Source organism: Lutra lutra, chromosome 1 (assembly GCF_902655055.1).
Source record: "Lutra lutra chromosome 1, mLutLut1.2, whole genome shotgun sequence".
In the NCBI taxonomy this organism is placed as follows: domain Eukaryota; kingdom Metazoa; phylum Chordata; class Mammalia; order Carnivora; family Mustelidae; genus Lutra; species Lutra lutra.
The window spans coordinates 217,123,981-217,136,959 of NC_062278.1; the positions used below are offsets into that span (position 1 = coordinate 217,123,981).

At 48.6% G+C, this 12,979-nt stretch overlaps 1 protein-coding gene across 8 annotated transcripts in view; it reads left to right on the forward strand.

Moving 5' to 3' along the window:
• The window catches only part of MUC16 (mucin 16, cell surface associated), a 121,251-nt gene that overhangs the window by 4,386 nt on the left and 103,886 nt on the right, over window positions 1–12,979 (forward strand). For 5 of the 8 annotated variants that reach the window (XM_047703669.1, XM_047703695.1, XM_047703677.1 and 2 more), the window contains exons 2-4: window positions 3,364–6,924; window positions 8,666–8,770; window positions 11,217–11,327. In XM_047703669.1, coding sequence (XP_047559625.1) covers window positions 3,364–6,924; window positions 8,666–8,770; window positions 11,217–11,327 — 3,777 coding nt within the window. Of the gene's footprint in view, window positions 1–3,363; window positions 6,925–8,665; window positions 8,771–11,216; window positions 11,328–12,979 lie in introns of those variants that run through there. The other 3 variants (XM_047703717.1, XM_047703733.1, XM_047703724.1) reach the window with 3 other exon arrangements.

Genomic DNA, 12,979 nt, shown 5'->3' on the forward strand with positions numbered 1-12,979 from the left:
CCAGCTCAGGATGCCAAACGCAAGACTAGGTAACTGACTATAAATTAGAGGTTCCCACAACCCCTCCTTGGGGGTTGCTAGAACAGCTCACAGAATTCAGAATACTAGGTTACTGGTTTCCTTCCTTCCTTCCTTCCTTCCTTCCTTCTTTTGATTTTATTTATTTTGGAGAGATTGCACAAGTCGGGGGGCGGGCGGTGGTTGGGATAGGGTGGGAGAGACAGGGGAGACAGGGAGACAGGGAAAAGCAGACTCCCTCTGAGCAGGGAGCCCCCCTGATGTGGGGCTTGATCTTAGAACTCTGACATCATGACCTGAGGCGAACCCACTGAGCAATCCACATGCCCCAGGTTACTGGTTTCTTATATAAGGATATAACTCAGGAACAGCCAGATGGAGGAGATACAGAGGGCAAGGCATGGGGAGGGCTCAGACCTTCATGCCCTCTGCAGGGCACCACACTCCCATCTCCACATGCTCCCAACCCAGAAGCTCTCCCAGCCTGTCCTTCTGGGTTTCTATAGAGGCTCCATGACACAGGAATGATTAAATCATCAGCCACTGGTAATTGAGCTCTACCTCTAACCCTTTCTCCCACTCCTTGGTATCCGTCCTCCCCACCCTCCTGTAAGCCCCCATACTTAGGCGGTTTCCCCAAAGCCGCCTCATTAGCATAACAAAAGCCACCTTTCTAACTCTCTTAGGAAATTTCCAAGGGTTTTAGCAGTTCTTTGCCAGAAACTGGAACAAATACCAAATATATGCATTTCTTATTATAAAGCATGTTATCACAACTTCAAAGAAGACCTTCTAGCAGAGGAGATAATTAAGCTGTGTATTTTTAAAATTTACATTACAGAGGGAAAAAAAATGAGCAGTGACGGGGCGCCTGGGTGGCTCAGTGGGTTAAAGCCTCTGCTTTCGGCTCAGGTCATGATCTCAGGGTCCTGGGATCGAGCCCCGCATCGGGCTCTCTGCTCAGCAGGGAGCCTGCTTCCTCCTCTCTCTCTGCCTGCCTCTCTGCCTACTTGTGATCTCTGTCTGTCAAATGAAATGAATAAAATCTTAAAAAAAAAAAAATGAGCAGTGACAGTTGATGTGGAAATGTTGGAGTTTAGAGCAAATGGTCAAGAAATTATTCTAGAGATGTCTTCGGTGCTAAACGGTGATTTTTTTCAAGCACAGAGACAGGACTTGTGGGCAGAAGGAGCTGCCCAGGGGTGGTGGCGGTTGGCTGATTATATACTTTCAAGTTGGGAGGGGCTTAGGGATAGAGTCAGTCTCCCAGGTTTCCAGGACTTTGAAGAAGTCATTTACTAGACTAAGTAAAATCTTAGTCATGAGATCCTTCAGATGTCCATTAGTGGGCCGTATGCTTGAAAGGTGATTGCTAACATATATCTTGGTGGGGGGTAGAGATAGAGGAAGTTCCCAAAGGGACTTTTATATGTTCAAGGAGACTTACAGGTCCTGGAGGTGGGGCTAATGTTAGGCTAAGATTGCCTTTTGCCCGTAGCCAAGTATTAACACGGAGGCAGCTGGGATCCTAGAGGAATGTCACTCGTCTGTTTCAAGGACTTGTCAAGGGGCTGTAAGTTGTAAAGAAAAACTTTTTTAATGTTTACATTTGTGTCCATATTTAATGTTTACAGCTTCTCTCTTACAAAGTTAACGATAAAGATAATCGAATTTAGTCACCATTTAAAAATAAAGTAATATACTAATCAACAACAACAAAGCAGACTAATGAAAACATTCCCTAAGACACTAAAATGATTTTTAAATGAACTAAGAAAAATCAAAAGTTGAATTACTGACATGTATCTTTCACAATACAGTTATAAATTAGAAACTCCAGGAGTTTGCCCCAAAATAGAACCTTAATCCTCATTTGCACAGGAGTAGCAATTTCTAGTATACATCCCCTAAAGGACATAATTATATTGAATAATGACCTTTTAAAAAAATTATCATAATACCTTTTTAATTTTTTTAATTTTTAATTTAATTCAATTTAATTAACAGTGTATTACTAGTTTCAGAGATAGAATTTAGTGACTCACCACTTGCATATACCACCCAGAGCTCATCACATCACGTGTCCTCCTTCACGCCCATTCCCCAGTGACCCCATCCCTTCACCACCTCCCCTCCAGCAACCCTCAGTGTTTCCTAGAGTTAAGAGCTGTTATGGTTTGCCTCTCTCTGTTTTCATCTTATTTTATTTTTCCTATCCTTCCCCTTATGTTCATCTGTTTTGTTTCTTAAATTCCACATATGAGTGAGATCATATCGTTTTTGTCTTGGTCTTTCTCTGATTGACTTATAAGTTGTAAGGAAATTTATTGTTTTTCTTTTACCTCTGTGTCCCCACATCAATATTTATTTTCCTTCTCAGACTTTCCTGCAAATTCCAGTGGAAGGAATATGTGCATATTGTAGAACACGTAGGAAATTCACTAAGGATAATGGAATATACTAGCTTGAACCGAATCTTGAGTGATGAGTAGATATTAATTTGTGAAAGACGAGAGTGATAAATATGGACAGAAGGGAGAGGGGAGTGCAGAATTATGATTTGTTTGGCTGGGGAAGTGCAAGAATGTATCTGTGATTATCGAAGGCGATGGGAAGGATGCTGTGGGAGGTAGAGGTGGGGCGGGTTTTCTGGACCTCAGCCTTCTCAACCTTTGTCATTCACTATTCTCGGCAGGGCGGGCTGCCTAAGCCTCTGGGGCTCGCGGCGGCATCCCTGGCCTCTGCCACTAGGTGGCAGCAGAGCACCATTTGTTGTAAAACCCCCAAAAGGTAGCCCCTTTACCCAATCTTCCTTGGGGGGTGGGGTCAGACCGGGTTGAGAGCCGGTGCAAGAGGGAGACGCAAGATGGGTCATTAGGGACACAATACACTAACGGATGAGGTTTGAAGGAGGGGACTGATACAGTCAGGTTTTTATTTTAGGAAAATTCCTGTGGTTGCCCTTCCTTTCTCTTGTGCAGATTTGTTTCTTCTCAGTCGGAAAGGTTGCCATTTCCCCCCAACTTCCCTGTACACAGCAGGTCTTCTAGATGTAGGTTTGTCCGGCAGAAGGTAAGAGATCCCAGTCGGATCGCCCGTCAGGAAAAAACTGCAGGAAGCCCACGGGCAGCCGGCAGCCTGCTCTCAGGAGACGAGTCTTAGACCTGCCCCCGGAAGGCAAATGCTAACCTGTCCTGCCCCCTTGGGTCCAGTGCTCCTACCCTATCCCCACAGGGGCCCGCGACACTGATTGCACACGGACACACATAGGCACCCGTTTGTCATGTGAGGTTCCTGCAGGCGTGACCTCAGCAAACAAAAGTGCCCTGTCTTTTACTTCCCCAGCTGAGACCACGACCAGAACCTCTGCTCCTGGAAGAGAGAACAACCTGACTGTCACCTCGGTCTCCAGCCCTGACAGCAGGGTGACAGCTGATGCTCAGGTGTCCTTACCCCACCCAGGACACAGCACCAGCACGACTGCCCCTGGGGGCTCCGAGCACCCCAGGGCACCCCTTCCTGGCACCCCAACAGCCACGGCACAGACCCAGGCAGGCTCAGTTCAGTCCACCAGTGAAGCCTGGCACACGCGGCGGGCAGAGACAAATCCTGGAGTGGCTTCAAACATCACGGAAACCGCTGTCAGCCCTTCTCCTGCTGTGGACGTCCCTGGGCTCCCCACTCTGAAGAGCAGCTCCCCCAAAGGAACTTCACCTGGAGAAATCACGGAAGTGAGACGTGGCCCCGTCACCCATCGGCGGACTGTCCCCACCAGCGTCACGGTGACAGGAAGCGGCAGTGTAGGCAGCAGCTGGGCCAGGACCAACCCCTCCCCAGACAGCCCAGCCTCTTCTGAGACACCCACAGGTGTGAGTCTGACAGTGAAAAGTGCCCCTGTCACCTCTGCAGCTGAGACGGAGACAGACACTAGTTCACATACTCCAGGAGGGACACACTCGTCACCTGAGACGCTTTCTCCTACTTATCCCAAGACCTCATCTAGGGAGACCCCAGACTCCAGGGAGCCGGCGAGCCCAGGACAGACTCTGTCCCACACTGGACGTCCCTTGGCCTCCCCTGAGCCTGGTTCTGAGGGAGATACCAAGCTGACCTCCCGTGTGCCTCTGCTGTCACCTGCTTCAGATCTGCATGATCAAGGGTCAGGCTCCAGCACATTCTCAACGCAGAGACTTACCGCTCCCCTGATCACAGGGACCCCTTTCCTCATGACACCAAGAAATACAGCAAGTGCTGGAAAAGTCGCAAGTCCGACCTCTGCCCTTGCCCATCCCTCTCCCTCGGGGGAAGGGACTGCGGGGACGCTGCCCGCCCTCAGCACCTCCCCGGAAGCCCCAGACACAGCCAGGACTCTGGTTTTGGAGCTGTCAGGTGGCCCCACAGCCCTCAGCATCACCAGTGTCTCCAGAGCGAAACCTTCCCTTTCTCCATCGCCCTCCTCTGCCTCAGAGACCCACACAGACTCAGCGGGCCCTGAGTTTCCTACAACTTCTCGGTCATCTCAGACCTCCCCCTTTACCTCTGTGGCAGCGAGGTCGCAGACCCACATGAGCACACTTCATTGTCCCACTGCCCTTCGCGACAGCGCCTGGCTGGAGACCAGTCCCAGCCTTGAGACAAAGTCCCCTTTGGTACCAAGTGCCGTTCCAGCCGCTGCCACTCCTCCTGCTGCGGCGGGTGTGGCTCCAAGATCAAGTGTCCTAAACACCGGCTCCATGGGAGGAAAGTCTCCAAAGGAACCTTCAACGGCCATGTTCCCAACACAGAACACGAGAGGCCCAGCCACCGTTGGTGCCGCAGCTTCCAGCGGGGTGCAACCCGTGAGGGGAGATGGCAGCGACCGAAAGTTGGGAACTACCCAGCTTCTCCCTGGAACCCCATCCCCATCTGAGACATCCATGTCCTCCTCACCTAGCAAGACCCCAGCAGTGGGGTCAAAAGATGAGACAGTCTCTCCATCCAGCCTCCCGCCAGCATCAGCAGACTCATCCAGCTTCAGCCTCAGAGCGCACACCCCTTCAGAGCATCCCAGCGCAGTGGTGGAAACTGGCTCTGACCCACCCCTCAACTCCGCCTCCAGGAAGACCACCACGGCTGTATCAATAGCAAAAATGGACACAAAGGAAATGTCTGACTCTTCTGGATCACCCCCCAACATTTCCGTTCCTGGAAAGACCAGCCCCCGTGGTACCTCCTACATCACCCCTCTGGGTCCCAGAGTGACACAAACAGCACAGGTCACCTCCTCCCACCCAATGAAGGAGCTCAGAACCATGGACACCTATGCAAAAGCAGAGTCCACCAGCCCAGCGACTCACGTTGAAAACCCCAAAACCCCAAGGCCACCTGGTCCCACCAGCCCAGCCACAATAGCAGGGACCAGCACAGACACAGCTGAGCACTCCACTGGATCCCAGGGCCCAGATCTGGCAGAAAAGTCCCCTGGATTTGGAACACAGTCAACCCCAGGACCAGCGTCTGGAGTGGCCACTGCCTCCCCTACCTCCAGAAGCAGCATCTGGGAACTGACCTCTGATGCCACAGGGGCGTCCTTGACCCTGACGACCAGTAAGGAGAACACAGTCACTTCTTGGCTGTGGGCTCTCACTGCGTCTCTCCCTGTGGCCACGTGGCTAAGCATGAGCTCCACGGAGGACACGGCCTCGACTGCCCCCGACATCTCAAGTCCAAGTTCATCCGAGACGTTTGCTACGTATACACCTGTACCTTCCAATGAACTTTCAAGTGTGGGGGTAGACAGCAGTGCTCTCCCAGAAAAGGATTTGACCTCTGTGGGCCAGTCCCTGGGAGGGGGTACAGACACAGCCTCCCAGCAGCTCACCGTGGGCCCAGAACCAAGTGCACCGACTTCATTGATCTATCCATCCCCTGATACCACAACCAGAGGTGTCACAACCTGGGGGACAAGAGGCAGCACCGGTGTGCCTAAATCCAGACCTCCAGGCCCCCCCAGCACAGAAGCTGGGCAGAGCGCATCGCCACCCTTTGCCGCTACTCCTCCAACGACAGAGCCCACCTCCCCAGCGGCACTCACCGCTTTGACCTCTGAGAAGGGATTCACAGCTTCAGAAGCAGCAAGACCGGTCAGCTCCGTGTCTCGAGCTGAGACAAGCTCACCCCCACGGTGGTCTACCGAGGCTCAGCGTCTCACTGCCCACTCTGTGGAAACCAGCAGAGGGGTGACTCGGACATCTGGCCATGGAAAAGCCACAGTCGAACTGGAAACGAGTTTAGCTGTCAAAGGGAATTCATCTCTGTCTTTAACTCCAAGCACTCCTCGAAGGCAAGGCGGCCCCTGGTCAGAATCTTCAGTGACCATAAGCAGATTGGGGCCAGGATCTTCTTCTTCAGCCTCTGCTGTGTCCCCCGAGGTGACCACTGCATTGGGCATTTCCCCCACAATGGGGGAAACCGCTTCCTCCTTGGTCTCTGTACTGCAGGGCGCGAGATCTTCCTCGTCTCCCCCAGGGGCCACATCTTCCATGGACACTGGGGAGGACACGGGGACAAGCTCTACCATGTCACAGTCCAGCTCATCCTCTGGACAGGGGATCAATTCCTCTTACACATCCCTCCCCATTAGCAACAGCCCTGATTTTTCTGATCTGTCCCCCACAGCAGTGACCCAGGCTTCACCCTTAGATCCCACGGCCTCAACTTGGGTCTCTTCTTCAGCATTTACTAACATTCTGGCACAGACCAGCCACCCCTCTGCCAAGACTCGAAACCCAGGGCTAAAGGACAGCAGCCAGGGAGTGGAGACTGACCTGGCCAGAACCTCATCAGGACTCTTAACCACTTCTGAAGCTGAGACAGAGCCCCTCCGGACATCTGCCTCTGTACTGTCAGGGGCCCCACTCCACAGAGGTGAGACTTCTGGATCAGGAAGCACCTGTTCCTGATCCTGACAGCTTGTCCCATTTATGAGTAAGGACCGGCTGCCTCTGCCTTCTTGGAAATGGGTTTGTTTTCTTTGGTTGGTCAATGAAGATGGTAAGAAATCCCTTCCCCTTTTCTGACAGCTTCAGGATTCTGGCTGCAGGGAAATGTCCAGTCTATATCTCTATCTAGTTTTCTAGTTCACTGTAGAACTCGCCTGCATAGACCCAGACTGTGGGATTGCTCCTCCGTAATTCACTTTGTAGCCATTCCTGATGCATATCACATTAAAAAAAAAAAAAAAAGATGTATTGATTTGAGAGAGAGAGAGAGAGCAGGAGCATGGGGCGGGGAGAGGGGCCGAGGGAGAGGAAGAGGAACAAGCAGACTGTGCAGTCATTGTAGAGCCTGACACAGGGCTTGATCTCACGACCCTGAGATCATGACCTGAGCTGAAGCCAAGAATCAGACGCTAAACTGATCACACCCTCCAGGTGCCCATGCGTATCACATCTTTTATAAAAACTTCTTTTTCATGGAGGTAAAATGTATAGTTCAGTGGCATTAAGCACACCCACGATGTGTGCAACTGTCCCCACCATCCGTCTCCAGAACTTTTTTATCTTCCTGAGCGGAAACTCTGTTCCCATTAATCACTAACTCCTCATTTCCCCCTTCTCCTAGCCTCTGAAGTCACCATTCTACTTCTGTCTCTATGAATTTGACTATTCTAGGGACCTCATACAAGCAGAATCATGTAATATTTGCCCTTTTGTGTCTGGTTTCTTTCACTCTGCATCATGCTTTCAAGGTTCACCCATGCTGTAGCAGGTGTCAGAGTTCCCTTCCTTTTTAAGGCTGACTAATATCCCATTGTGGATATACATCACCTTTTGTTTATTCATACACGATGGACATCTGGGTTGGCTCTACCTTTCGTCTATCACCAATCGTGCTGCTATGAGCATTAGTGTACAAATATCTATTTGGGTCCTTTTTGTGCTTTGGAGCAAATACCTAGTAGTGGAATTGCTACACAATATGGTAGAATACCACGTTTCTGTGTTTGGGTTTTGAAACTTCTTCTCGGGGTCACCTGTTCTCACCCAGATGAGAATCAGCCCATTGTGACTAACCTTTCCTATGCATCCCTGATGGGTGATCCTTCTCAGTAAGAGTGGTGGGACTAGAACTATGTGGCTTCTGTGTCTGTGTCATCTCCCTGAGATGACTGATCACATCATCTTAGTTGTCATTATCTATATAACAACCCGCTTCCCATCAGGAATCTGATGGGAATCCTTCCTGACGCTATCTAGTATATGCCCTCCGCTATGTCCTATTAGAATACCTAAGTCAAAGTCACCTGGGCAGCCATCTGCCTCACTCATATACCTCATGACCAGCCCATTCTTTATAGAATAGACCAGCACTTTGATGCCCATGACCTCCACACTTTCTGTGGATTCTGTTGAAGCTGGAACTAAAGACAGAGGAGAACCAGTTACTGCCCGTCAATACCTTATTCCATGGTGCTTGTTCATGGCACAACTTTTGGGCAGAGCTGGCATTCTGACCACCCCAAACCTATGTTCTCCTGTCTCTATTCTTTGAGCAACACTTACTTGTAAATAATCTTTGTTTCCAATATTTTCACATGTTGATTTTTCTCAAGCGTATTCCTTCTAAATTGACCAATATCCATCCAACCCACCTGTCTCTCCTGTAGGCACTGATGGGACTGTGGTGTCCATTACTAACTTCCCCACATATGAAAGTTCCTCATGGCTGAACAGTGATCCTTCAACATCCATGACCGTGGGTGACCCTGCAGGTATGATATGATAGCTGCTGCTTAACTTTATCTTTCTAGGAAACATGTTTTCTCTTCTCTGGTAAACTGTATTTTGCTAGAACTAGTCTGAGAGGTACCACCTGGATTTCTCCTAAGAATGTAGGTCTTTTGGCCATATTTCTTCAATATGGATCTTAATTATCTCTAGGAACATAAGAGATCATTCTGTGTTCAGGACGTGTTCAGTGGTGTATGGCTTTTACTGAAAGAAGTCCAAAACTATCATGATAAGAATTGATCAGGGATGGTTGACGGCTCCTGGAATGATCCTTACATGGGAAAAAGCCACCATCTTGGAAGATGTGATGCCATGAGCAAGTCAGCTCTGTGTCCCAGAGTTCATCTGAAAAGGAAATGGTTCTCTATTGTCAGGAAGAAGTGACAGAGGTTTGGACACTGACCTATTTTATAATCTAATTTTCCCTGCACTTAGCTTCTCTTTAAAGGCCATAGAGGACTTCCCAAAATGGGAAATAATAAGAGAGGATGGATACGGAATTATGGCCTAATTCTTTAGAAGTAATATTCAGTGGTCAAGGGTTTTAGATGAGGGAACAGGGACCATGAGTGGGGTAAATAAGGCCAGATAAGGGAAAGGAGCAGTATCTGTAGGAAAGGAGGGACAGACTCTCCCCCACATGGTCAGAAATGGGACTTGTTAAGTGTTCTCTCAGGACAAACTCAAAAGGGATTAATCTAATAATCATGGGAAACCTCACCACAATCACCATGATCACCACAAACCTCCTAATACATGAGGACACTTTTTAGCAATGGAGGGCTGAGGGAATGACTACACTGTATCACATCACAGCTTCTCCTGATGGCCAGCAGACGACCACCATGTGTGCTGAGACTTCAGGAGTAGATGAGACTGACACCATACATTTCCATTACTTCTGAGAAGCCAAGCACACCGCCTTATGTAAAGAATCCCTTTCTCAATTCTCTGCCTGACCCTGCATCTACCTTGATCTTGACAACTAGTGAATAGCCATCATTAGCACCTATGTCCAGTTCAACTGCTCAGAGAGACACAAGTTCCCAGGAACTCATTCTGAGAACCTGAAACCAGCCTGTCCATCTCAATATAGGCCTTCTCTCCAGGGTCCAGGACAGTTGGGGTCAAGCATCCTTGGAATGGTCAGGAACATAGGAACAGCCATCACAGGAACATCAGTCCTTACCAGCATGGCGGGCAAGCAGAGCTGTCCCTCAACTCTCATGGTGGCATTTACAATGTCAGGGCACAAGTTCCCAGTAACAGTGACTCCTGAAGGAAATTGCACTCTGAGGACAAGTTCCAAGGGACAGAGCTTGAAGTTTCCTTTCCTAGAGATGAAAATGTCACCCATTTTCAGTAGTGAGGTACCAGTGACCACTGAGACGATGGGGTAGGGGCTCTTGGCCAACTGTCAGGTCACTCACTCACCTGAGAGCACAGAAGCTGGGAGCAGTTCTCCAGTTTGGATCAGTACCTCAGTGGAGATAGCAGCTGCATCTGAGACCACCACAGACACAGAGGGAACTCATCCTTTCACGCATGTGGTGGTGGCCACTACTGGGGATGACCACTTTCTTCTGCTCCTACCCACTCAGAATCTCACACCACCAACGGTTACAGCCTTCACTGTGGAGGCCACCAGCCTTTACATTTCAGCCTCCATTCTTCCTAAGTCTGTAAGGACTGGGGCAGAATCTGGTTCCTCACAATCTCTTGGATGGAGGGAGACGAGTACTTCTCAGGATTCCTGCATGGGCACAGACTCAGCATGGTCTTCTCCCAAATGTTCTGTGATGCTACTACTGAAATCACTGGGGCTGAGTTCACTTCCTGTGACAGGGTCCCTAGCCCAGATTTACTCAGTCAGTGGGTAACACTGACATTCCCTGGCAGAACCAACATCAATCATTCTATCTCCCCTCCCATGGCAGATTCTTTACACATGACCTTCAACACTCCAACAAGTCCATCTAGCAAACAGCTCTCTTACTGTGAATACCACAACTGCAACCTCCTGGGAAAGGTCCCCTCTGCTGAGACTCAGGGTTTTTCACTCTCTGAGATGACCACCTCTACAGAGAATTAGAGGATCCTTCATAGGCAAGACCTTCTTTTGGAGAACAGACCAAATCTCTGTGCTCCCTGGTGCCTGCCCTAAGTTCAACCTCAGTTTCTTCTGTTTCCTCCAAAGCAGAGAGATCCAGAACCCCTAATTCTCCTCCACCTGCCTCAGGACTGACATTATCCCCATCAACCATAAACATTCAATCCCAGAATACCACAGCTTCCCCAGGCACTGGCTTTCCAGAAGATTCCTTCTGGTCCCTGAGCACTGCTGTGGAAGAAGACAGGAAAAGCATTTCTTGTGTATAGACATTTGAGGGAATGCTAGGCTGACACCTCAATCCTCTTATCCTTCAGGGACTCAGGACTCTGTGACAACCCCCACTTGGGAGCTGAGTGAGGGAACAAATGGAGCCACCACGTGGTCACCGGGTGACCCTACATCTCTGGTGACGATCATCAGCCTGGGTATTTATGATCATCTTTGTGTACTAAGCTTACCACTGGTCTCTGGAGTAAAATAATTGATTGCCTGAATCCTGTGCACTGGTACATAATCAGAACTTTCTGCTGTGGTATCCAGAGGCTATTGATAATATTTTTTTTAAATTTTGACTTACTTAATTTAAATTCAATTAATTAATATATAGTGTTTCATTGGTTCCAGATGTAGAGTTCAGTTATTCATCCATTGCTTATGACACCCAGTGCTCATTATTTTTTTAAATTTTATTTTATTTTACTTTTTCGGTGTTCCAAGATTCATTGTTTATGCACCACACCCAGGGCTCCATGCAATCCGTGCCCTCCTTAATACCCACCACCAGACTTACCCATCCCTCTACCCCCTCCCCTCCAAGACCCTCAGTTTGTTTCTCAGAGTCCACAGTCTCTCATCATTCATCTCCCTCTCCGATTTCCCCCAACTCCCTTCTCCTCTCCTCCCAGTATCCTCCATGTTATTCCTTATGCTCCACAAGTAAGTGAAACCATATGATAATTGACTCTTTCTGCTTAACTTATCTCACTCAGCATAATCTCCTCCAGTCCCATCCAGGTTGATACAAAAGTTATATGCCCTCCTCAATGCCCATCATCCACTTACCCCATCCCCCTACCCACCTCCTCTCCATCAACCAATATTTTTATGGAGCACTTATTGATTTCTTTCTTTTTTAAAATACTTTTTGTTTTTGTTTTAGAGACAGAGGGTGTAGGGGGAAGGGCAGAGGGAGAGAGAGGGAGAGAATACTCAAGCAGGCTCCCCACTGAGCACAGAGCCTGATGCAGGGCTCCATCCCAGGACCATGAGATTGCGACCTGAGCAGAAATCAAAAGTTGGATGCTTAACCACCTGAGCCACCCAGGTGCCCTTAGATTTATTGATTTCTCATATGAATTGCTTCTCCTTAGTAATTTGTAAGTTGAAGAGCCAATCTCTTCAGCCTTAGGAAGAGATACAGTGTCTCCACAAACGAGTTGAGCAATTGTGAAGGGCCTTCCTAACTCAGACACCATCATTAAAGTCAGGGATTGCCACGGACAGGGAAAGACACACTTGAGATGCCATTGGTTTACTCTATGGGACAATTCATAGTTACAAGATGATTCTAATACTATCCCCTGTTACAATATTCAGTACCTGGCCCGCAGGTGAAAGGTGTTCTATTTAAGGTGCTTAAGAGGATGAATACAGCTGTCCTGATGCCTGAAAGCATCATTTGACATTCAATGACATTCAATGTCAATTTGACGTTGACAATCATTTTACCTTCTATGTTAGAAGGTAAAAATGTTCTGTCTTTTCCTGATGAGAGGTGAAATAATATGCAAATATGTAGGAATTAATGTGCCTTGATCTACCTCTTCCCTTAACCTGTTAAACCCAAGCCACAGAGCTTTTAATTAGAATCACGATTTTGAAGTCTGGGGGATAAAGGCAGATATTAGGCTGAAATAGAATGATTGAAGGCTGGACCAAGGAGGAAAAGCAGAGCAAAAGGTGGAAGAGTTTTCCCCCATTCCCGGGTAGAATCTTTACCCTCCATTAAGACATGAGATATGGTATATAGGTCCGCATGGAGGCCACACTGATATAGAAACATAGGATGCCAGAGGGA